The 27,488-nt window shown below is 40.0% G+C and overlaps 1 protein-coding gene across 1 annotated transcript; it reads right to left on the reverse strand.

Moving 5' to 3' along the window:
- Positions 1 to 1,203: 1,203 nt before the first annotated feature.
- On the reverse strand, positions 1,204 to 27,012 carry snx3 (sorting nexin 3). The gene is made up of 4 exons (XM_088933442.1): positions 26,752 to 27,012; positions 7,944 to 8,039; positions 4,202 to 4,326; positions 1,204 to 1,915 (listed from the first exon to the last, which is right to left on the reverse strand). Exons 1-4 carry the CDS (start codon positions 26,911 to 26,913, stop codon positions 1,810 to 1,812), a joined length of 489 nt encoding a protein of 162 aa, XP_088789568.1. The 5' UTR covers positions 26,914 to 27,012; the 3' UTR covers positions 1,204 to 1,809.
- Between the last annotated feature and the right edge of the window lie 476 nt (positions 27,013 to 27,488).

A 27,488-nucleotide genomic window follows, 5' to 3' on the forward strand; every position in this document is an offset into this window, starting at 1 on the left:
TATTTTTTTTTTAACCTCGATTTATTTAATTGGGGGTATGGTCTGTCGGGCACTGTATATATTGACCAAAACAGGAAAAAACACAAATAATACAATTTTTTGTATTATTTAAATATTTGGTTTTATTCAAATAATGCCAAAATAACATTCATAGATTCTGACATCATGCAATATATAATACCCCTTGTTTATTATTTTCAATAATTTAATCTTCTGAGCCTTATGAACACACTCATGTCTTTTGCTTAACATTAACCAACTTCCTTTTACTATGAAGCAGATCTGGTGATGTGGTAGCAGTTAATAGTTTGAAAACTGTTTCAGAAATGGTGCGATAACATAATTGTTTAAAAACTAAAAAAGCAGATTGAGTTTTATGTTTCAGAACCACTTGCACCAGCAGCCATGTCACCCTGCAACTTACAATTGGCAACCCACTGAAGCTCAGCAGGTGTGAGCCTGGCCAGTACCTGGATGGGAGACCTCCTGGGAAAAACTAAGGTTGCTGCTGGAAGAGGTGTTAGTGAGGCCAGCAGGGGGTGTTTACCCTGTGGTCCATGTGGGTCCTAATGCCCCAGTATAATGATGGGGACACTATACTGTAAAACAAGTGCTGTCTTTTGGATGAGATGCAAAACTGAGGTCCTGACTCTCTGTGGTCATTAAAAATCCCAGGGTGTTTCTTGAAAAGAGTAGGGGTGTAACCCTGGCGTCCTGGCCAAATTTCCCATGCCTCCTAATAATCCCCCTCTATGAATTGGCTACATTACTTTGTTCTCTTCCCCCCCGACTCTGACGGCAGGCGGAGCGACACTCCGGTTGGAGTATTCTCGGTCGCATTTAATGGCAACGTCAGCTCAAAGATTTGGTTCAAACCACCAAATGGAGACGGGTGTGCCAACAAGCAGACCCTGCTGATGTGGGATTAACGCTAGGATGAGAGAGAGAGAGAGAGAGAGAGAGAGAGAGAGAGAGAGAGAGAGAGAGAGAGAGAGAGAGAACCACTTGCGGCATCTTCATTTATTCCACCTTCTCAGCATCTGAGATTCCAGCTTTTTTTCCCCCAGTTGTGCTCAACTGGAAGTCTGAACGACTTTGTCGTAGATTGTAAGAGCAAACATCAGACAACTAAAAAAGCTAGTGGACAAAAGCTAGTAAAGCTGAATTGAGAAGAGGTACAAAGAAAATCTTGACGCGCACATTGTGTCATGCATACAAGTTTGACCTTTTTTTATTGGAAAATTTCAATGTAAACAAAATGGCATAGCAGTATACAAATTTAAATGTACAGAGTATAAATGCTGTTATTTCCTCACTGTTTCTGCAGTAGAAAATCATTTATAGGCTTCAAGGAAGTGTTGGTTGGTGCACATACAGTATTTCAGTTAGTGGAAGGTATTAACTAGTAATTAACACAAAATCAATATGAAACTGAAAACCAAAGACAAGTGAAAATGTGCAGCTTGTTTAAACATGGGCACAGCAGATGAGTTTCTTTTCTAACGATTTGATACTTTTACTGAGTTCAGTTTTGTTTGCGAGAGAGTGTTAGTGAAAATTATGAGAAGCAGTTAGTGGAATTTAAAGTGAAAAGATTTCTGATAGATAACTATGCATAACAGTCTCAAGAGTTCAGGCTGACAGAGTGAAAACATAAGCATCGTTGAGGCGATCTGTGAGGAATTAAATCCAGATCGGTGAAGTTTTTTTATTAATTCATTTTCTGAACCATAAAATTAGCCATAACATCTGAACTCTGTGAAGGAAAAAAAATCAGATACTATTGGTGTGCATCCATCCCTGTGTCTTTCAGGCTTGTCTGATTTTGGAAGGTGTGTAATTTTTGTCCACGGTCTCGTCCTGCAAAAACATGTGAAGACAGCGTTCGTTTTGGGCCAGGGGGTGTCCAGCCACTCTGAAAGACAAACAGATTTTACACAATTAGTGTCTAAAATCTACAATTCAGCTCTGCACAATACACCGGCTGACAAAACCCCAAAAAACCCTACAATATATAACTACAAAAAAACAGCATATGTATACACTTTTTAAAATAAAACCAACGAAACATAGAATGCATGCCACATAAATGTACTGTAGACTGTAATATTAATATTACTATTGATTGACAGATATATGTTTTGCGCCAAATCTTAGAATAAAACATTTTAGCAAAACATTCCAGTCCAAAGATTGGGAATACTTGTAGGATACTGATCAGTTAAGCCAGTAATTTTTTTAGCTAAGGGAACTCTGGTTCTCTAGGTCTGAAGAAGACCTTAATCAAAATGAACTGCGTTCTGAATGAACTCGAAATTACTCCCTTGATCAGATTCTGAAAAAACTGGCACATGGTCGTTTGAGGAGGCCGTTTATACCCTGAAGCCTGGCAGATCTGAGCATTATGTCAGTGCACATGCGTCCTCCCAAAACTGAAATATCAAATGACACCTGGTCTTCTTTTTCCACCAACCTCGGTCAGTCCCCTGCAGTGTTAAAATGCTTTATTCTACCTTCTTTCATCCATTCAGCTGTTTATCAAGACGGCCATTCACAGATACTGGACTGCAGCATTGACAGAGATCATGGCTCAAGAGCAAGCGATACTCCCTAAATAATCCCTTAGTGTTTTTATCATGTTTCATCGGGGCACAATACAGAACACAAACACAACACCAGCAATTAGGACAATTGTTGTCATTCTCTTTAGTTTAATCTATTTTCTTCCCCTTAACATAAACTATAGTATGAAATTCATCTTCATTCTCACTTTTATCATCATTCCAAATGAGCAAGACACTGAATGCAGTGCTTAAAATGATGGCCTTGAAGCGGAAGACAATATTAAGCTGTAATGTTAAGCTGTACCTTTACAAAACATTTAATGGTACCTTTAGAAAATTGCAAATGGTTATAGACTGTCATAGACTTCTCTGCTATTAAGTCTGAACAATTACATGATCAACAATACCTTTTAATTCCCATATATTTTTTTCTTAAATTACTAAACATTTCTACAGTTCTGTCTGCCAATTTACCAAGTTTTACAGATTAAAATTCAAATGGGTAGCTTTGCCACATTTGCACATGAAACAAAGATAATAGCAATGTCTGTAATCACAGCAAATAATTACAATTACAATATAACTTTTATTGTTCATGCAAAAAAAGGAACAACACCCTTGGATCAAAAATAAGCTGGGGTGCATACAACATTCTTCAAAGAATTAGGTACTGTAATTTCAGTAGTAATTAGCATAAATTACGTATGGAAAATAAAACAAATTTAAAACTCAGGTAGAATGCACTTGTGCCCTTTCCTCAATTTTAATCATTCTCAAGGTAATTATAAAAAGATATATTCTACATGACATGAATGATATATGTGTTTGTTAACTGCAAGCAATTTCATTTGGAAAACTTGAAAAGTCCCCTTTTCTGCAACATGGAGGCTCATCAGGATATAGTCAAACAAATGTTTGTTCGGCCTTACGAAACAATTGGAAAAAGTAACATAAGTAGTTGCAGAAATCAGTACATTCTCATTCAACTCCACTATCTATCCAGGTGGCAGAAAATCAGATGAAATAAAGCTAGGTCAACACATTTGATTTTGCATTCACAGTGCACTTTTAAAATCAGTTTGATCTGGCTTCTCTGGGAATGGATTTAAGCCCTGGCTCAAGCAGTGAAAGCTCTTGCTTGGTTGTAGGTGGAGCTCTCTGATCGTGGTTTTCGAGCCTGGGTCAGGTCTCTAGCCGACTGTGACTGGCACTTCTCTAGCCCGGGCTCTCTTTGCTTTTGGAGTCCCTGGGGCCTCCTGGACACTGGAAGCATACAGTAGGTGAAATGCCCGAGACACAGAACCTGCTGTACAGGCTAGTGTTGATGCAAGGCGTTTAAAAGAAGCTTGACTTGAAAGTGGGTGGGGAAGAGGAGTCTACCTACACTTCCTCATTCTTCCCCGTGTGCGGCTGTGGAGTTTACAGGCATGAGCAAGGGATGTAAAATCGCTCAATTAGAGATCTCAAATTGGCTGGGTATGACAACGAAAAGCTGGCAATTCTAAATTTAAAACCAATCTCGGATAAAGCTATAAACTGACCTTTATAAAACAATCTTTAATTTAAGGTAAACTGGGACATGGGAAAGAAAACAAAATGGCAGAAATCACATCACAATGGAGATTCCCCTGACTTACTTGTTTAGAAACTGCTCCAGCCCTTGCCTTCTCTCTTCTATGAAGGAGTCATCGAATATCCCATCATCTCCTCTGAATGGCAGCTGACGGAACAAAGCCTTCCCAGGTAAAGGAGGGACTACAACCTGAAGGTGGAAGGAGACAACACACACTGTGAGGGAAGCAAAGTCACAGTGATGAAGTTGCGTTCTGAACCCATCAGAAACATCCTTTGTGAAAATTTGGAAAAAAAGACAAGTTAAGCTTAGGTAGAGACCATATAAAAATTTGGTTCACAATATAATGCGCTTTGATTTCATTTGACCATCGGACAGGCCAGCGATATGGGATCAAAATTGGTTTAGTAAGCAGTATTGGACCAAGCTTTACCTAGACTACAAAACGATTACTGCCCTGCTTTGGAGGCTGTAGCTCAAATTTATTAAGGGCCATATCTCAGAAAAAGTAAAAAAGGGGAATGAAATTCAGAGCAGCTTGTATCTTTTGGTTCACGGTATTTCAAGTCAATGAGCCCAATGTGACTCAGGCACATTTCACGGTATCACAAGCACGCAAAAACACAGAGGCCACTGGGTGTGTCTTCCTAGATTGCAAAGAAACCCAAGAACAGCACAGTATTCACTCTAATATTTTCCCTTACCAGAAGATCTGTTCCACAAGCTGGTATCACAAACACTGTCACTTTGTGGCACTCTGACACAATTTGCCAGTTGTGGGACAACCCACTGTGTTTTTCTATTTCTAGACATATTGCCAAACAACATACATATATATAAATACACAAGTGAAGTGAAATAATGTTAGGAAACTGAAACCCATCCATCCATGATCAAATTGTTATCACTCATTCCTGGTAAGACTATGACAAGATACAGCTGTCAGCTGTCACAAGTTGGTCAGAGTCATTGCAGTCTTAAACCAGTTTGTACAGTTGTTGTCCACTCTGAGCACAAGGTGACAAGAGGAGTCAAACAGGGATGTGTGCTGTCACCAGTACTGTATGGCATGGCTATAATCTGGCTGGTGCAACAGACATCAAATGGAAAACCCACTCGGTTGAGTGGTAACCAGAAGACATAGATTTTGCCGATGACATAACTCTGCTCTGCAGCTTAGCCAGTCACTTGCAGAAGAACATGGCCAGATTAGCTCGACTTGGTCGACTGATAGGCCTTGTAATATCAGCGAAAAAATATCAAAATCACGATTAGCAACATGCCTGCACAACATCCACATATATATCTAAGCAGCCAAGATTTTGAAATTCCACCCAATTTCACCTGCTTGGGCAGCCTCATCATGGACGACAATCACACTGAAGCTGAAATCAAGGTGCGGACTGGCAGAGCAGCAGCAACCTTGAACGGACTGCACAACGCAGTGAACAACAGAAAGATCTCGGCAAGCTCAAGTCGTGTCTATGCCCATAGCTATACGTCTGTTGTACAGTTATACATGTTCTACCATATGGGGCAGAGAGCTGGGATATAACAAACAAACAGCTTGCTAAAACGAACTGATACAACTCTCTCTATGCCCATCCCATCTTACTTACCAAATGGCAGGACAAGGCCAACAGCCAGCTACCTCTCAAAACAATCTAGCAGAAGTGAAGACTGATTTGGTTTGATCATATTATGAGATTGGAAAACTGCAGAACTGCCAAACAAGCGTTAAGGTGGACATCCACCTTACTCCGCACTCCAAACACAAAATGCTGTCCTGACAGGCCAAGAAATACCAAGATGCAGTCAATTGGGGGTGATATAATTAATGGAGTACTACAGTGATCTTTTTTTTTACTTTACAGTGAATTTCTATGACCAATGTAGATTTTAAGATAGTGAAGCAGAGAAATTTCCAAATACCAACATAGGAAGAAAGTCTGATGACACTGTAGAAGCAACAGAGAAAATTCAAACAGGTTTATAAAACTTTCAATACAGGGCCAACACTTGTAGATGACATTTTATGCAGATGTGCACCGTGTTACCTAAAAGCAGCAAATCATACACTATAAAGAAGAGAACACTGGGAAACACTGAGCTCAAAATAATCTATGAAAAATACTTATGTTAAAGTATACACATTCATATTCTTGACACTATATAGTGTATAGTATACACACTATAGACTGTAATCAACCACACAAAAATTAAACTAAGGGATGTTAAAATTGTGCAATGCTCTAGTATAGACCTCCTTAAGAATACTGTGTACAATTGTTGTCACTAAGATACAAAAATGATACTGTAAGATATTGTTACCCTTGAACCAGTCCAGGGAAGCACAACATTATTCTGAATAAAATATTATGAACCTCTAACAGGCTGAAAGATCAAAATCTTTTTTTTTGTTTTAACAGAGAAAACTATTGGGAACAGGATTCAAATATTCAAAAAGCTAACCATACTGACGTTTTCATAATCAACAGTGAAACATGAACCGGAGGACAAAAATGGTAACTATGGGGAAGTGAATTAAAAACTGACCATAGGAGGCACTTCTTCATACAAACAGCTGCAGGCAACCAGGACAAGCGAGCTAGTGACGTGTTAAAAGTGATAACATCGCTCCTTTCAAAATATGGAAATCATTGGGTAACCTAGCCACTGAAAACTAAACCAACTGGTTTGACTGAATGGGCCCCCCCGTTTTGAAAAATTTCTAATGTTCAAATCATTCTTGTTCATTGCGGACTGGGAGCAAATCTTGAATTATTGCAGATTTAACCTTCAAGAGGGTGGAATACGCAAAAACATAAATTGTTTCAGTTTAGACGTATTGAATGATTGACCAAGCAAATGCAAGGGCAGCGACTGTACTGTAGTATGGTATCAAACTATGCTGTCTGATCTCAGGAGCAAAGCAAGGCTGGGCCTGGTCAGTACTCGCATGGGAGACCTCGAAGGGAAAATAGGATCCTATTGTAAGTGGTACTGGTGGACCAGTAGGTGGCGCTCTTACATCAAGACCAGAATATGGTGGTTAATAAGACATTGTGCTGTATGAGGCGACATCCAGATGTTAAAGTAGGGGTGTCAATCCCAGTGTATGTTTTAATAAAAACATAATTCCCCCTCAACACATGTCAAAACTACAAAGAAACTACAGTACGCGGGCGGTCACGCTACACAACAGATTAAAACAATGCAGTATGAAGGAAAGCCTGGGAAACCATTAAATGTAGGATTTACTCTCAGACATCAAACAGACCATGTATAGGTGCATATGGAGCTTAGAAAAGCAGGATTCTTACACCAGTGCTAGGAATAGAACATGTACAGTTCCCACACAGTGATCACTGCACAACAAACAGGCATAACTAACGCCATAGTGCTGTGCCCAGGGACACTGGGCTGGAGAAGCCGTCATCCTTCCAATGAAGTCATAAATCAAGGTCCTGACGACTGAGTCATTAAAGATTCTTTAAAGAATTAAGATTTTTTGTACAGATGCTTGTACAATAAGGCCTTCCTAAAGTTCTGCCTCTCCCCGATCTGCTGTGTGCTGCACTCTGGGACAGGATGAGCGAGTCCTTTCCTGTATATACAGTATAAAGCGTTTGGATCCTTAGCGAAGAAAAGCACGACGTATATGCAAGTAATCACGATCATTACTAATAAGCCCCTGGGATTGCAGCCAATTAAAGTGGAATTAATTAAAGGAAAGATGACCTTCTTTATATATAACACCTTTGCATTTAATGATATGAGAAATGCGTGAAATTTGAATAGCCTACCTTGCTTTCTCTTTCCAGTTCATTCCTCAGCCATTCAAAGTCACTGTACCTTCTTCTCACCCGGGACTCCTTCAGCTTGAAAATGGGAAGATTGGTCTGTAAAAGAGACAGAAAACGAGGCTTTCATTTGGGAAAGTGCAAAAGGAAAGAGCCAACTGGAACAGCAGTTTGCACACAGAGGAAGAGGTAATAGAATTAAAATGTGAAGTCATGTGAGAACTGCAAAGTGATTGAGGACACACTGTGTACGCAACACCCATACCAGGTACACATGTACCTCTTGCCAACGGGAGTTTTTCTGCATCAATTTCCCCCCCCGTCCTTCTTTTCCTTTTCTCTTACTCTGTTTTGCTTTATGGCCCAAGTCACCTTATTTCTTCAAAAGAATAAAGGGGAAAATGCATCTTTGGTTTAAGAAATTAACAGAGCGCTACCAAAAAATAAAGCAAAACATACTTGGCGGAGGCAATCTCTTACTAATAAGAAAAAGAAGCTAATAATCTGTGTTTATGGACACATCTGCAGCTCGAACAGGATTTTTGCGATACCCATGACAGCCAAAATTCTAGAAAACCACTTTGCCAAGACCATCCGCATTCAGCTACTGCTCATGGCCTTGTGCAAAAATAAAATAAATAAATTAGTGCAGTAAACAAAATCATTATGAAGATTGTCTGGCATCAGAAAAGCCTGTATGACTTCTGACTCAAGTGGTTCTACAAGGGCCGCAGTGGGTCATACTTATGTCTAATATAATAAGTTAGTATATTGCCCTTGAAGTGTTTCCTTGGCAGCCTCATTTCTGTTTGTTGTAAAGAACATTGTGCTTTGCTCTTGCCCAAACTCAATTTAAAATGCATTTTAGAGGTAAGGCACATAAATTCTTTGCCTGAATTCATAATTGAAATACAATTTCACTGAACAACCAATTACCTTAAAGTCAGGTCTGTCGGGGGGGGGGGGGGAAACTTTTTTTTTTCTTTGCAGTAGGATTCTGAGGAAAGACTTTAAAGGAAAACTCCCCCAGAGAGAAAGATTAGAACGCTCTGGAGCTAAGCTTTGGATTACTCTTTTATTTCATTTATTAGCTTTTTACCTGAGCTTGCCCTCCCTGGCTTTAAATATCTCTGTGCCTTTGTGAGCCCACAACGGCGTTAATAAACAGGTACAGCGCTGATCTTTTTTTGTTCAGGTGAGACGCTGCATGTGTAATTCTCTCCTCTGCAGTAACAGGAGATGCAGATTAGTGCGCTCTCTTTGTCCGGTGTGTTAGGATCAGGCTTGTGAATGGCTTTCGCTCAGAGTTCTGTTACCTCAGCACGGAAGTTTATAAAGTTAATCCCTGAAACAACATATCATGGTTACAGGTAATAGGCCACTGAAGAGGCACTAATCCACTTCAGGGTGTCCAGAAATTCCCTCTCACACCCCCGTGACACTACCTCAGCAACCGCACTGGAAGTTCTTTTCACACAAAACTATGGTATTTAGATAAAAATGGAAATGGTACAACAATCTAGCTTTTAGCTACCCATGGTAAAGGGTTTATTCTATGCCCGGGTTTGATTCAATGCAGGGTAGAACTGGAAATCCTGGTCTATACACCAGTAGCACCTAAAGTAAAAAAAAGGACATATCTGACTAGAAAACTGCAGGCAGTTTCTCCTTTTAAACAAGTCAATACCCATGCAGTGCAACATGAAACCCCGCATGAGCAAGAAAGCTCTAAATGCTTGGCAGAGGTTGAAAGGGGACTGCCACGGGTCCACTTTTACCTCACCAGCGTGGGAGAGCTGTGAGCAAACTAAGGGGAAGCTAGAACAAACCCCACCGCATCTGGGGCTCACTGGCCGACCAATTTTCTAACAAGGGAAGAGTGGCACTACAGGGTGCAACCTGTAGGTGCAGTTCTGAAGAGGTCTTGGCGTGATGAAACCAAGACAATTTGAATGTTGAAAGCTAAACTGCAGTTAGGTAGCCATCTTGGTTTAAGCAATAGCCTCATACTGATTTAAGTGAACTATACTGTATGGAATATGATGCATACCATGATTGGAATTAATGGGCCAAACAGCAGCGGTTTGTCTTACATGATGCATACCAACGAGAGAACATAACGGAGGTCAGGCTGCCATCCTTCTTAATGTAAGAGCTCTGTTTCACTACATGTTTGCACCGCCTCTTGAATGATTCCTTCCAAATCTGGAGCTAGAGGACCTTTGTTGAAGAAGACCAACTAGCTCAGCATGGCTCGTTTCACCAAACTGGTCGTGACCTGCTGTGGGTGTATAAAGTATGACTGGAGGCTTTGAGGTGCAAGCCTGAAGCAGGCCTGGGTGTGAGGTAACCCACCAAGATTTAAGATAACCGGTGTCGTGGTTCACAAGCTCACTCACGAAGAAAACCACATTTACAATAGTTGGTATCATTTTGGTCACAACATTACAAAAAAGATGTTGCTGCTCAGAAGTATAATATCAGAAGGAATCAACCAGATACATTCCTGACTATGAAGAAATGTCGTATACTGATATGGCTGACACTCTGAATGCTGTTTCCTACAATTGTTTATGACTTGCTGCACATATATAAAGTACTGTACTAACTGTTCATCTGTCTCAGAAGAGCCGCTTACTACGGGGCTGCTTGGCTGCCTGGTCTTGTAATTATGGTTTAAATCAAAATAATCCCAATTGATGATAAGAAACTCATTTTTTTTACAGCCTGCCATACACATCTTTGAAACGTATAAAAATTTCACTTTGGAAATGAAGTCCTCAAGGTTTCTCACTTCACAAGTGAGGCATATGCGGTGAGCACAAACGCTCGCGCCAAGAGCACTCCAGGAAATGCAGGTCTACGGTCAGGCATCCATCCAGGAAGCAAGTCCTTCACTTTCAAAAACTTTCCCACTGAGGTAAGGTAAGGTTAGACTGAAAACAAACCTCACCTTACCCTCACCTTTCCAGAAAGGGAAGGGTGCTTTTCCCCAGCAAGCACACCTCTCTCTCTCTCATTCTAGCGTTAATCCCACATCAGCAGGGTCCGCTTGTCGGCACGCCTGTCTCCATTTGGTGGTTTGAACCAAATCTTTGAGCTGACATTGCCATTAAATGCGACCAAGAATAATCCAACCGGCGCGTCGCTCCGCCTGCTGTCGGAGGGGGGGGGGCGGGGGGAGGAGAACAAAGTAATGTAGCCAATTCATAGAGGGGGATTATTAGGAGGCATGGGAAATTTGGCCAGGACTCTGGGGTTACACTCCTACTCTTTTCGAGAAACACCCTGGGATTTTTAATGACCACAGAGAGTCAGGACCCCGGTTTTACGTCTCATCCGAAAGACGGTGCTTGTTTTGCAGTATAGTGTCCCCATCACTATACTGGGGCATTAGGACCCACATGGACCGCAGGGTGAGTGCCCCCTGCTGGCCTCACTAACACCTCTTCCAGCAGCAACCTTAGTTTTTCCCAGGAGGTCTCCCATCCAGGTACTGACCAGGCTCACACCTGCTTAGCTTCAGTGGGGTGCAAATTGTAAGTTGCAGGGTGACATGGCTGCTGGCCTCCCAGCAAGCACACCTAAGGCCCATATTTCTTCCTCAGTTTTTTTACTCTGGCAATACAATCTCTACACCGTCACAATACCATGGCCTCGTTCAGCAATGGGCACTAGCAGGCATTTAACCAACTCTTCCCTTGTCACTCACAACCTTCCGGTCTGAGAATGGAACATCGACTCTTTTCCAAAGGAAAAATGTTTTTAAGACAGTCTGCACTTCACAGATCCTAAGGTCTCCTCCACCCTCAAACCTACCGACTGTTGCACTGCTGCCATCTCATCTCCTTTTCACCATTATAAAACTGCATTTGCTGCTTTGCAAATCTTTCAAGTTGTCTTGCATAAAGGTCAGTCAAAATAAACAACGACGCAAATAATAAAAGAATCCAGTTTCTAAACTAGACGGTCAATGGAATATTGAGTGACATGCAATGACTGTAAACACACGTATACGTCATTTAAATCTTTACTGAAAGATCTAACCTGACAAAAACACTGAAGGACATGGACAAAAACGTCATCTTGAATACAGCAAAAAAGCTCTAAACGTTTAGAATAATTAAAGAGGGAACTGCAAGGCTATTTTTATATTTTGAAGTTAGAAAGAATCAGTCTTGATGAGTGCATTTCAAACCAATAAAAGTAAAAGGTGCACAGTAACTTGTAAAATCTCCAATTTCCATCACAAAATAGACTACATTTCCAAGTTTGTGCAACGCCATGTTCTGTGATTCAGGATGGACCAACAAAACGTCCGGTGATGTGAAGCCGCCCTATTACACTGCAAACAAGCAGGCTTGTGAAAACATCTCTTTTAATCCAATTGAAATATTTCTCTTGATTGCAAGATGGCGATGCTGAGTACTGCAACTTACTTGACAACAATGTATGCAGATCACGTTGGAACATTTGCACAGTAGAATATTTGCTATATAAACTGTAGTTATTTGCTTGTACATTAGTCAGTACAGCGCCTAGGGAGCAGGAAGGGCTACTTGGCGTTTTAATTTGCGCAAACTCTGACTCTCGCCCATGGCGAGACCAGAGGTTTTTGACAACAATGGCAACGACACAGGACTTTCACAGAATTCAGGATGTATGGGGGAGGAGGAAGAAGAAGAAGAGAGCAGTATGAAACCGAACCAAAACCGAACTTTCACATTAGCTGCGCAACAGACTAGGATCGCAAGACAAATCTAGCTGGCGAGTGAGCCTCTCCCTGCCCCCTACCCACTATCCACTACCCAGCATCTCAGTGTGGTCCTGTTTTTCTATTGTAACGAACACTCCAGGTTCTGCGTCAGCAGTGTGGGGAATGACAGGCTGGAGACGACTTTATACACTGAGAGTCTTATTGCCCTTTTCATTACCAGAGGGGCTCATCATGGAGGCACAGAGAAAAAGTGCAGATATCTGCTGGACGAGAGGGACAGATTTATGTTGTTTCCTTTAACAATTACTATTGTTTGCTCTGGTTTATCAATGCATTAGTACTTTAATTGTCAAATAAGGGAAGGTTAATTATGTCTTTTAACCATATATACTATACGGTAGCGACAACATAGGGTGGACTTGCACCAAACCCTTGTGAATGTCAAGGCTGACCTTATATCTATAATTGACTGTAGAATCTGAAAAGTACCAAAGAGAACCAGAAGGCCTCTTGAAGACAAGATCTCTTGGTACATTCCAGTGACATGAAACTCTAAAGACACACAAAAGTAACAAACACCTTATGTTTTATCTTTCACACATTTTCTCACTTCCTTAGTCTGAGCTGATGGTAATCTGCTATATGAGCAAGGAAGCGAAAGCAGTCTGCAAAGATGGCTCCGCCAGACAAACAAAATGCCAAGGCTCTGTTACATCCAGACAAACTGTGTCTCTTCCGATCACTTCATCCCTCCCGCTGATCTCCGTGTTCGACTACCACTGGGTCTACTGCGGTTTTTCACCTCTTCACAGAGGACAAAACTACCAGGTGTTTGTTATTAAGAAAGAAAAAAAAAGATTTTGTTTCTTTATTTTAATTGTGGCACTAAGTTGATAAAAACACTACAATGAGATGAAATTCTTACTGGTTCACTCAATGAAAAGCAGTTTAGACACCTCTTTACAACACAATGTTTCGGCTGTGGAGCCTTCTTCAGGTGTGAGGGTGTCCCTCACACCCGAAGAAGGCTCCACGGCCGAAACGTTGCGTTTTCTTTCTTCTTTTTTTCAGCATGAAATAAACCTATTACTTGTTCCTTTGCAGCCTACGCATGCTGACGCAGCTACCCACCTGAACTACATTTTTTAAAGCTGAACATTATTCATTAAACAGGGCTTGTTAGTTTAACACTTTAAAATGTGCACACGTATAACTGATGTTTTGAAAGTAAATAACTAGAAATGCAGTAAAATGGCTATGCTTTACATTGATTATCCACTTCTATTTTGTCATTCCATTCTTTATCTTGGAGAATTACAGCAACACAAATCCTGGAAAATCCGAAAATATCCCGAGAAGGGGAATCTGATTCCAACACGTACAGCAGGAACTGAGTCCCCTATGTCCTTATTAAACCCACTGGGGATTTTAATTAGCATTTCTTATTAGACTGGCAAACTGAAGAAAAGAAGGGAAAGAAATATTTTATATTTAGTGGACCCCTTCAAATGAAACTCCAATCATTTTCAAAAAGAAAAAGGAAGGCAGAGAGCCCCAACAGGAGGGTGCTGACAGCGGCGAAGGGAACAGAACTTTACCCAGACAAGGTCAACCAAAGACTGACAAAGCACGGTGTAGAGGGTATTGTGATCATGAACCACTTACGTCGATGTACAGCACCCTTCTGTAAAAGCACATGGAAAAGCAGGAGGCAGTGGGCTCCAGTCTGTTCCCTGGAACAAGGTCATCCGTCCTGCAGCCAGACTTCTCTTACCACAGCACAGCAGAGACCACACTGTACTTCATCACACTGGAAGTGGCAATTGTTCATTTGTTCCTGAAATGTAACCTAATGAGTGTAGTTGCATCAACAAAGTTTAAAAACTAGCAGCAGACCAGGTTTCTCATCAGATATTCACGCAAAGTGTCACTGCCTCCCCATACCCAAGAGATGTTCCAAAATTCAAATAAACCATAAACGTGGGGATGTTAACACAAAGACGTGTGTGCTCTACCGGTCTGTCGGCTACGCTGTTGGATTTTTCCTTCTTGTACATAAAAAAAGCAACATCGAATCCAGCATTGCTGTTAAGGTGTTTATCTCTTTCCTTTAAGAAAAGAGAAACGAATCTCAACCCGACTGCTTGTCTATTCTCAGGAGGTTCAGTGCCAGATGTTCCTGTTTGGCCGCTGAAATCTCTGAGCTCTAGCAGTGAAGCCACTTCCACTTCTCCATTTCTATACTGATTCGAGTCAAACACTTGTATTTCTCTCTCTATAAACAGTGACATTTGCTTATATTTACTTTGAATTTTTAAGTCACGTTTAAAGCATGATTACAGAGTCATATTGAGCTTTAGTGACCACAGAAAGCCCTGAATGTATATTTATTGGGATGCATTTGCTAATTTAAAGCTGTTGAACCAAAATCAGGCAACTTGTACACCTTGTAAGGGTCACAGCAGACAACAACAGAAAGAACATCAATAACAACATCTGATAAAAGGTACAATACATACAAAACAACTAAAAGGGCAAACATTGTTTTTGCCAGTGCAAGACTATAGAAATCTGCCTTAGATACTGACAAACTGTGCAGAATGGACTGTATCTTATGTTATTGAGAATTATTTGGTTTGAAGTACTGTATATAGAGCAAATGATGTTGTAACTGATTATTACTGTTTCAGTTACTTACTGATGAACTACAAATAACGCAGTATTTATGGTTTTTGACACAAATCCACTCCCTGTTGGAAAAGCGTACCGATTAATTTAACTTTTAAAATCTGAAGGGAATCTTCTCACTGATGGCAACCGCTGGTAGAAAAAAAAAGCTTTAAGTGTTTCATACAGTACTAATTGTTTTCATTTCAGCTTTATTTTAGAATATGTATGAGGCACATTGTTTCTCATACTGAGCACTGCTATGGCAATTATGCACTGAGGCCCAACAGGGTGATTAACATGCGGCAGTCAAATTCTTGAAGGAGTTATGAGGAATAGAGAGTAGCAGAGTGCAGAGGGGTGATTAGCACCCAGATTAATCCACTTTCTGAAGTTCACTTAATGCCCTTACTTAATGTAATGCTTTATTTTATCATTCTTGTGAGTCTGTTTTCTTATTTACATGCAACTGCTGCAAACAAACTAATTTAGACTCAGGCATGAAATGGACCACGTACAGGTGTACACGGAGGTCAGAAAAATTAAGATTCTTTCACCAGTGCTAGGAGAATAGGACATGTATTATTCCTGCACAGCTAACCAATGCCACAGGGCTGTGCTCAGGGACGCTAGGCTGGAGGAGCTGCTATCCTCCCAGTGAGACCATAAATCGAGGTCCTGACGACTGAGTCATTAAAGATTTTGTGGAACTGTTTGAAAGAGCAGACGTGTAATTCCAGTCTTGGCTTCTACAATGTGATACGGCCATCCTAAAGTTCTGCCTGTGCTCAGCTGGGGAAGCAATTTCTCCCACTCCTCTTACTGAACTGTTGTGTATTGGGACTGCTGGCACAACACCGCTGTGCTCTGCCCAGGTAGATCCTGCTCTTCAATGGGGGATGCAGTGGGTCTCCTCCTCCGTGGAAAGAGTTTTGAGGTCTTCGGGGATAAAAAGCGTTATTTCAAAGCACGGAAACATAATGAATGTTATGACAACATGTCAAAAAGGGAAGTCTAATATCCCTTCTCACACTTACACCACACTAAACAGACGGCACTAAAAATCACCTTTTGCTAAGCCATTACTGTAGGACCCATACTTCAAGGTTTTAAGAACTCAGAAAAAGTATTTCCCCCAATCGTTTGTTGTCATTTTCATCTTCCAGGCAACAAAATAAAATATACAGAAATCTAAAAATAAGAACACGGAAGGCAAAGAGAATGAAATTCTGTCATTCGCGTGTAGGTGGATTACAGCCGATAATGCACCAGAGAACAACAGAATGGCCAATCCTGTGTGGGAAGATGTGCACAGTGAATAATGGATCCCAAACACATTTCACATGTCAGTGCATTCTGAGTTTAAAATGAAATCCTCAACAGGAGTACAGATGGGCAGATACATTTCTGATAGGTCCTTGCCTGCTTTAACAAGCTCTACTAAGAGCTGAAACACTACTGCAGTGACCCCGAGTTTCAACCCATCGTTAAACAGTGAAAGACTGATGAAACACAAGCTCTTTTCACCAGACAGGGCTGAGGTGATGCCCAGGACACAGATGTCTGCAGTAAAGCACCATGGGGCCAGCTGAATTCTGTGGACCAGGGGCATTTTACATTTTCCAGCTAGAAAGTCTCCCTTCAATACCCCACTTACACTCCATAAGGCTCCCCAGTGTAATCATAAAATCAGCCTGGAGTCCATGATTTCACTCTGTAATGTAGCACTGTTGTTAACACTCAGTTAGGTAGAGTACAGGTCTGTCTCTGTGCTGCCCTCTCCGCATTCAGGACTCAGACCACTGCAGGCAGAAGCTCTTTATGCAGATATATTATGATATGTTGGCTGATTGCTTATTTGAACAACACTAATGCCACATTAATGGCACGCATCCATACAGTGACAACTCCATCACTTTACAATCAGCACACTAAATCTTCATCAGATCAATTTTACCGATGACAGTAATAAAAACAAATTGGTAATTGGTTTTAAAACACAATGTGGTCCCTGCAGAAACACTGTTTGTTGTTAAATTATACTCAAGGGTGTATTTGTTCAATAAGTGTTAATTTGAGTCTGCTCTGAGGCAGCCTGACATTACAAGATCAGCTTCAGAGAGCATATACTGTACAGCAGTTCTTACAATTCTGCACGAGTCCTTCCACAGTTTTTAACAGTGAACAAGATCAACTGTTGCTTGTGGCCAACTGGAAGTACTTCCACATTTCTCCTGCAACATTTTGCAAGTGAAGGTGGAACTTCTATTTCTATCTGTACGACACAGCAACAAGCTAACGCCGAATGTAGCCCATGAAAAATGCAGAATGACCTACATTTAAGCATGAAATTGTACAAGACCGTCATAAACAAGTAGTTATAAAAGCGTTTCCTAACTCATTCTGTTAGGAGTCAACTCTATAAGTGGTTCACGCTGTCGATATTTGTGTAGCACCTTTCCATAGAGTTATAATTCCATTCTCCATTTGCATAAAGGCATATTTACTTAAAATCTAACAGCATCCAGAAACTACACAGGACACTTTTACAAGCAAGAAACATCACATGCTTCCAGTGTCCACCACGTTACTGATGTTCTGTTCATTTTTTATTTATTTTTTTCTTCAGTGTGCCTGTATTCCACTTCAGGAAGCCGACGCAAGTCGAAATAAGGGAGAGGGAGTAGCAGGACACAAAACAGAAAGAAATAAGAAAGAAAGCTCTCCTTAAAAAGAAGCTACCAAATTCTTTCCCTGCACCTGAAAGATGGCAATTACCACAGGCGGCAAAACGACCAAGAGACGACATTCCCCTTGTATATAAAGAGAAACTGAGAGGAGCACAGAAGGAGCACATGCCAAAATGCTAAGAAACAGAAAGCTGAAAACAAATAGTGATGTTTTATAAAAATGGGCTGCTCAAATAATATGATTACATAGCCGCAGCTTTCACAGCCACACTTGACATACCAACTGATATAGCTTTGACAATACAATGATATTTAATAAAGACAGCCTGAGAAATACAGCCCAGACCAGCTTTAGTTCCGTCTCTATGACAAAAATAGCCATTGTCCAAGATCTACTTAGTTCACTTCTTCAACATCTAGCCCCTACTGATCTGTTAAAAGCTCCCACATTGCTTACATGGGGGTTTGAAGCCGGCATTCAAATGTATGCATGTGTTAGAAACAATGCCATCACTCATTAAAAAGCAGAGAGGTTGCACCACTTATCTGTGAACAGTTCAAGGCTGGCTATGCATTAGCTTTTAGCAGGATGGATCAAGTCAAGTTAAAGAGTCCCCTCTAAATACAAGTATTAAAAAATGGAAGCCAGGCAGAGCACAATGCCATCTCATCGCATCATATTCCAAAGAAAAGAACAATGAAGAACGTCTCCGCCTCTCGGCGCACTCTCCTGGGCCTAACAGAGTTCGATTCTGCTGCAGAAAGCTGTTTTGTTACCATAGTATCAACTTCTACTTTTAATACTGTCATTTCAAGTAGGATATGGTAGCCTTGATACAATATGCTCCACATTTCCATTAAAATAGTTGCCTGAAAGGATGCTGTATAGTTCGGATTACACTTGACTGTGGTTGACAGGCTGCCCATTTTTATTAATGAACAGAGGTCACAACAAAACAACAACAAAGGAAAAGCTGCAACAGAGAAGCATTTTTTTTTCTGTTCCTCTCCATAAAGTAAAATTCTGAAGTTTTCATCCATTTTGCAATGTCAGTGTAATGAGAGGATGGAGTAATCTTAATAAAGTGTGGACTCAAATGAGTCTGAATGCAATTCTAACTGCACTGAAGGAAGTGTTGTAATCTACTTATATTTTGTTGTAATTATACTTATAATCTACAAAAGCTGTTGGTAACTCGTGAATAACATGAATTCTAATGATTGCTACCAATTAACAAAAAGAAGTAATGATTCTTCACATTCATATTATGCCTGGGGTGGAAAGTAACATACAGATTTTTTTCTTAAAAAACAAAACAGAATTGGTGACAAAGAATATTACAGGCACTGATATATAATTATAAACTGATACAGGCCCTGATATTATAATTATATGATTATAAACCAAACAAGGAAAGTTTTGTTGAGGTACTGCATATATTAGAATAGCTCAAATATATTGTAAGGGATAAAAAAGTGCATAGTAAGACGGATATAACAAGTATGCTAGAAATGGGATTGCAAATTATTTTTGATTCTGCAGCAGATATCTTTTTAATATTGAGCCTTTTAGTATTTATTTAATGATTTACCTAATTGTTCTTGCATATAGGAAATTCTTACATGTGTTCTCAAAACAAAAAGCAAAATGAGGATAATTGTCAGGAAACCACTCTAAAGTCATTCAAATTGTATTTATACTCTTTAGAGTTGCCTTCGCTTGCACATATAAAATAAACTTTAGATTAATTTATAGAACTTATAAAGATAATTAACCCACACTGCTCCCCAGACACTGCCTGGAAAAACAGGTCCTCAAGTACTAATGGAATCCCAGCAAGTAACAGTAACACAATAATCAAACCGATGGAGCTACATGTCATTTAAGCAATAATAAGCAACTTAAAAGCAAAACAAGAGAGATTATTTATAGTAGCCATTTAAAATGCAACTGCAGCAGATTGTGTGGCTGTTTTTTGTTCCTTAGGGGGAAGCATCTGTGGATGTAAATACTGTATGTGTTCTTTACAATACACACCATTAAGCACAGCTAATAAAGACTGGCATCTTATTTACACAGTAACAGACATGTCACAAATCCATTTATGTCGGAGAAACAGTCGCTGTGTTGTGCAAACAACCCAGGAGCCCATATGCATCTTCCTTCAGTCACTTTATTGCCAGCTCATCACCATGCACACATTTTGCAGCTGTACCCAGGTCAGTCAGACCTTGTCCACCACAACCGAATTTCAGTGGGTGCGGTAAGCTACACACCATTTCTTTGGCTTGTCGTATTGTATCATGTGGCGTTTTAAGGTCAGAGGCACATGTTAAGCAAGAGTTTACTCCAGAGTGGCTTTTCCTTTGCTCTGAATGTCTGCTAGGGTCTACAGTTTTACTGTATGATTTTATTATGCATGTTGAGGCTCTGACCTCACACTCATTTAAAGGAGTAATGAGGCACATCACTAGGCAGGTATGAATCTTTAGCAACAGCGCCGAGGGCTACAGAGCCAATTTGCAATGCCTCTTGGCCAGGCTGTGACTGTAAACAGCTGTGGTTTCAGTGGGGAGGCTTTTTTTTGTGCCTTGATGGAGGGGGAAGGAAATCTCTCCCCTAGTTCATTATTCTCCCGCCTGAATGAGAGGATTAAAGTAGCTGTTTTAGTCCAGCGGTCTTGAGTTCATGTAAAAAAAAAAGGAGAAAAGAGACAGGCTACCAAGTTTGGGTGACACAGAACTGCTACTTGCTGAGGCTCTGAACTAAACGCTGAGCTTGCGGTGTCCGTATTGCTTTGAAATGACCAGATACTGCAATTGAAAAATAAGATGCAAAAATTCAAAGTTAGAATTGAGGCAAGTAACTGGAAAGTTAAGTTACTTGTGGGAGATGCTCCCTTTTTTCTTGTAGTCATATGTAAAGCAGGGTCACAGGAGGTTTCATTCCGCACAATAATGCTGATTACACGCGTATGCTAATTATTACACCCAAATCAGTACAGTACTTTTATATTTAACCTAATCACTGCCAGATCCTGTAGATCGAATTGAAACTGGATATATATAATTGATTAAATAAGAATATATTAGAGTTCTATCAGTTTTCAAATTAAACTGTTTCAAAGCTTAACTTGTACCTTGGTGCTATGTGCTTTGCAGCTGAAGGTTCAACAAATACTATACAGTATAAGCCTCATAAACAGTTACACCTTACTTTCTGTTAAAACGAGGGAAAAACCCCACTTTTTTGGCAACCAAAACTGATTAGCTATTTCAAAAACATTCTTTTTTTTCCCAGTGCCTGGGACTAGGCACTGGGAACTGGGAAACTGGGAAGATGGCACAAAAGGAATGAAAATGGGACACATCTCCAGACACAAAATGACCTCTTCACAGAATTCGGCTGCCAAAAGATGCCAACGTCACACATATAAAACCAGAAGCAGGACACCAATATTTTATGCAAGGACGTCTGGCGTCAGTCACGGTTTTGATCCAGCGGCTTTCCTGGGAGCGCAGCACTCTGTACAAGAACGGATTTGCAGATTTCCACTGTGGAAAACACCGTTAACACTGATGGTTCCACACCAGACAACAGAATATTTTCAGAGACAGACCAGACTTCAATTTTTTTTTGCTACCTTTTTACAAAGTTCTGCCTTTTCAAATGTAAAACGTAGTAGCACTAACGTTCTCTGGCACAGAAGCTCATAATACCCATTATTTTTCCTGTGCCCTCTCACTCAGAAGACCAAAGGCACCAAACGAAACAACTCCTAGTTTAAAATAAAGCGTAGTCCTGCAAAGCACACAATCTTACGCATTATCACGTAACCTTCATTAAGGTTACTTTGAGCTTAAATTAGTATAACGTTTAAAGTAAAGTTAACAAATCTGGGCATGATGCAAGCACATTTTGCCATTTCCAAGCTGATCTCTGAAACAAATTTAAAAAGAACTATGCTTCCCGTATAGTCAAATAGCATAAACATTTGTAATACAAATCCTCCAAACACAACTGAATCTAGAAGACAATGGTATCCTTGCCTGCATGAATACAGCTCAGTTTTTGGTTTTAATTAAAAGGAACAGGCCTAGAGGTCAAGGACAGCTAAAAGACTCGATAAACTGGGCATTAGGGCTTCTCTGTAGCTGCAAGTGACATTATTTGAGCAGCGGAACATGTGACATAAATTTATTAATCAAATACTTTTGCAAAGGGGTTTTAAATTCTCACCCAACCGGAAATATGTAACAGCTATTTAGTCAAAACTGTCAGTCTTTCCTTATTGTACTTTTTTTTCCCCCAGAGACAGGAATGTCATGATTATTGAGAACAAAAACTCTGAATTTGATAGAATTGTAATAATGCAAAACAGCAAACAATTTGCATATTTCCATTAACAGTTTAGTGCATTGCAATTTTGAAGGTTACTTAAAATTTTTAGATCTGAACCTTTACAAATGGCTACAGGTTATCAAAGAAAAGGCGGAAAACTGTAAGTCTCCGTGAGCAACAAAGGACCTCTGCCCGTTGGAAATATAGGTAAAAGTTCACTCCACACTGAAAGGAAAAGAAAAAATGTTTCAGCTGTGGAGTCTTCTTCAAGTCACACCTTTCCAGCTCCCTGCTTGAGCTTCTTTTGTAAATACTGCCACCAAGAACTGCAGAACGCTCAGGCTGGAACTAAATACATCTCTGACACACAGAAAAAGAGAAGCCCTTCACAGTTTCAGCAAACGGATGATGAATTGAGATCTGAACAGCATGGTGAGAAAGCCTGGTATTCCAACATGCAGTTTATCCATCCATTTTCTAACAGCCTGAGCCAATGCAGTGTCACAAGGGCCTATCCTGGCCAGCGACGGGCGCAAGGCAGGGTAAACTCTGGGCTGGAGTCTAGACACAAACACGCACACACTCACACCAGGACCGATTCTCCCAGAAGCCAATTAACCTGCCAGTGTGTCTTTGGATTGTGGGAGCAAACTGGAGCACCCAGAGGAAACCCACGTAAAAAAGGGGAGCACAAACAGACCGCAGGCAAGTAGGACTATAGAAACTGAAGCCAGGGCCCCAGCGCTGTGAGGCTGCAGTGCTAACCACTGCGCCACTGTGCCGCCCCAAAAAGGCACTTTACTACGAAGCTTTAGATTTCATGCACTAGCCTTTTCATGTACAAAGTCAACAACATAATCTGCAATTTTGAGACTCTGCTATCAATTGAGATAACATAAGCTTCCCAAGATCTCTTCATTCTTTACAATGCGGGCTGATATCACTCACACACATACACGTGAAAACAGAAGGGCAACTCGAGGGCAGCATTTCAAACACTCCTTGGTGTGGGAACTGTAGGCATGTTCAGTCACCTCATCGCCGTAACCAGATCTAAACCTGTCTGAGCGCTTCTGTATAAGATTTGACCAGAAAACAAATCTTCCTGACAAATCTGCCACAATGACAGGTCCTTTAAAAAAAATAACAAAACTGAATGCGGCCATTTGCATTTTATGTTAGTCCCCGTTATATTTTTGTCCATGCAGCCGTGACGATGTTCATCCTGTACTAATGAAGCAGCTGCAGTAACAGAATCTCTTTTTCTTTTTTACAAGAGATTAGAGACCAGTTCATAAGCACCAACTTTTTTTCCCTTAATTACAGACTCAAAGCTGCCACCACCATATAAATGTGCAAAACAGAAAAACCAGCGTGCACCAAAGCTTTCATTGAGAAGTAAAACTATTATTTGCCTTCCAATACAAAGAATGAAAAGGACAAGTCGGAAGTAGTTTGTCTCTGTTTTGGTAGCTGCAAAAGTTATATAATCAGAAGTTATGTAGCATATAAATTGTTTTAAAAAATTCACCACCCTGCTACATTGACACTTGCAATCATTCAGTGTAATTAACCCATTCTTGTTAGCAGTCTTTAATTTGTTTTATTCATTTGTGTATGTTTCTGTATTAAGACTGTCTTATAGGACCAAATCAGACTTTTGACCACTCTGCACCAGTATCAAACCCCTGTAAGTTACTGGAGGGTAGTGTTTTGTTGATTGAGGCGTCTTGTTGTATATGCAGCTGGGATGAAGTTTTGATTTCACCTGGTGCAAAGTCTGAGCATTACAACAGTATTATGAAGTGTGTGGCTCACGCCCTCCGCTGTCTATTTATATTCCTGCCATGTGGGGAATGCCTCTGTGTCCCCCGCCATGAAAGAAATAGACTTAGGATATCATTCAGCCCCATGCAATCTCACTCTTGAATAATATAAAACAGTTACTTTCTCATCTGAAACAGTTGTCCTGGACTCTTTGTGGATGATGTTTTTATGTTGTAAAATAATTTTCCCCTAGGGGATACTGCATTATATGAAAATATGAAAATATTACGGTTTACTTAGCTCAAGCATACATTACACAAATGCACCATTATCCCACAAATAATCACCTTGGTGCTGTGTCTCATCTGCCTTGGAGATGTGTCATCAGTAATAACCTAAATACTCACCTGAACCTTGACCTACCAATGATGGAACCAGGATTGATGAAGGCACTCATTTCAGAGCTCCCCTTCCAATTTCAACAGAGAAGGAAGGAAATGAGTGGGAGGGGAATACTACTTCCTGTTAAGACATCCTGTGAAAACATCCTGACTGCCATAGTCACTCATACTCTGCATGAGTGGTTTGGCTTCTTTTTTTTTTACTCTGGTGCAAAGGCCAAGAATTTGTATTCTCCTATGTGTAAATGCTGCAATGCAAGTCTTCCTAGTAAATTATTATCTATCATATTTTAAAGTGTTGGTTAGAAAAGGTTATTCCATTTAGATGTTTGAAATGTGACCTTCATTATAGTGGACGCCATGGTGCATACTGTGCTTGAAGTCTTTGGAATTCGTAAAATCTTAATTGATAACATGCCTTACAGAGCTTTACAAGAACTCTACCCTATCCTTCATGGCAAAACCTTGATCATATTTCTGGTATTACATTTGCTGTAAGGCTGACATTCCATTGTCTTAAGTGTACTTACTGCTTTTGAGAGGCCTGTTAAAGATTTACTAAATGATAACTTTAGCCACTTATAAAAGATGATCAAGGTCAACTGCATTCACAACTAAATAAAACTATATAGCAAATCATACTAATAAGCCTATATGTTTTTTTTACATTTGAACTCCTTGGGGTACAAGTCAAGTCAGTTCTGAAAGAAAGTCAAAACTACTCCATTCTCATCAAGCAGAATTTACCTCAGACTTGGGTTTTCTCTGTAAAATTGTAAAACTTGCTCAAGTGTTCCACTGTATTCAAATCAGGACCTTTGAGTGACGCACACTAATGTCTAAATTCCCTTATCATCCTTTCCGACTCAGTTTTTGCATTCTGATCAAGGGTGTAAAAAATTTAATTTGTCAGCTATATTTCCCCAAACTGTGGGTGCAGGAACACTTGATCCAAGTCCTTTTCGCTCTAAAACGTGACAAGAGTGAGCTGGTCTCTGGACCTATCCTGTGCTTTTCAGCTTACTTGTACCTGACAAGTATGCATATCCTGTATGTTCTTATACGTAATCATATACAGTACACATACAGGTACATGCACATACATACATGTAAATTAAATATATATACATTGATACACTCGTATTATACACTGGTATGATACACTTGTACTAGTTCTATTATTATCATTAATTATCATTTGCATGATTAGTTATTTTCTTGCAACTTCTGACAGCAGGCAAAAACTTGGACACTTTGTCTGACAGATTTCAGGGATGTGCACTAGATGTAAAGGCTATATATATATACACACTTCAACAGATAGTTATAGGTTCATTTGTGCACACAAGACATTTCTCTCGACAAATTTCAAAACATTTTTTCAATGCCTTTCCAGTCTTTGGTAAAACCTGAGTTTTCGTATCAAGGAAAAAACATTTTTCAAACAAGTTTATTTAAAAATATTTATTTATTATAAATTTATTACTTATGAACTGGCAGTGTTAATCACTAGTAGTTTATGACAAGTGACCTAGATGATTATTTGCTGAAATTCTGTTAATTATCCCTCTTAAAGCATGTCACTGCTGATTAATTGCAGGACTGTTTCTCTCAACATGCCACAGTGAGTGACAGTTGTAGTTCAGAAATATAAAGGCTTTGTCCGCAAATCGATTTAGTCATATTATGAATGAACTGGGTGTGGCTACAAATAAACTAGAGAGGATTTAGTGTAACATCAGGAAACAAGTGCTAATATCTCCCTTAAGTGTATTCTAGAATAATTTTCTGTTGATTAACAAAACAATTCTGCATTAGGTTTTCTCCCTTTCTACTTGTTTTAGTTAGATAATGAGGGACTCCAATACCCACCTACCTCAGCTATACTAAATAACTGTTTACTATGATTAATACTAAAAGTATTAATATTAAGAATTATTCGAATTTTGCATAATTATTTTAGGTTACATAGCGTATTATAACATAGAAATACAAGATTAATATAGAACTGTCACAAGAAATGTTGCTCATGGAAGATAAACCGGAAAATTCCCAACACCAGTAAAAAGCTGACATTCTTGCATTTACTTCAATATCATGCCGGTGTTCTTACAGTAGATGAAGAAGAAGGAATAAACAGCAATATCACGCAGTCTCTTTTAGGTATCTGATTGCTTTCCTCTCCAGCCCCAGTCTGCCCACAGAAGGCCAGGTCTGTCTTACTCACCTTCAGTCTGATCTCATAGGTGGTAAACCTGCCTCTGCCTACTCCGACCGTCTGTGGGTTACTCACGTCAATCTCTAGAAAGTTACTAGGGGGTCCATAGGCGTCGTTCAAGTTCTGTGGCTTGGACAACAACCTCCTGGTATCGGCTATGGCCTCAGCCATTGCTCACACACAGATCTCCCTCTAACCTCCTGAAGGATCCGTTTTCTGTTTCCGATCAGCTGAGGCGCAGCTGACTGGCACAAACTGCAGGCTACGAACGGGCTCGCATCGCAAGGTCCGATGGGAAATGTAGTTTTAGCCTGAGGAACGCTTGCTGATCTGTCGGCGCTTTCTGTAGCCAATGAAATCAGCCAATAAATGAATCCCATGAAAACACATTCACAAATAATATAGTGAAAAAGCTTTAATATTATTTCTGAAAATATAAAACGATGTCAAATCAAGATCACATGCCTTGTGTTAAACATTTTTGGGGAACGAGATTGACGAGCAAGACTTAGTGTTAATTGATTCTGGGAAAATAGCTCCCATATTAAGTCGTTTTCCAGTAGGTAAAGCTTTGTCACTACGTATAAGACTTTCACCATTATTTGGCTATTTCTGAATCTGCTTGATGTTTTTGTTATATGTTATTATGTTACAAATAACGTTATGTTATCATTTAGAAACATCTAGAATCATTTAGAAATAAGCAACATAATTGGTCCTTATGACGTAAATTATCGTGAACGAAA

Source organism: Atractosteus spatula, chromosome 2, assembly GCF_055471065.1.
Source record: "Atractosteus spatula isolate fAtrSpa1 chromosome 2, fAtrSpa1.hap1, whole genome shotgun sequence".
NCBI lineage: Eukaryota > Metazoa > Chordata > Actinopteri > Semionotiformes > Lepisosteidae > Atractosteus > Atractosteus spatula.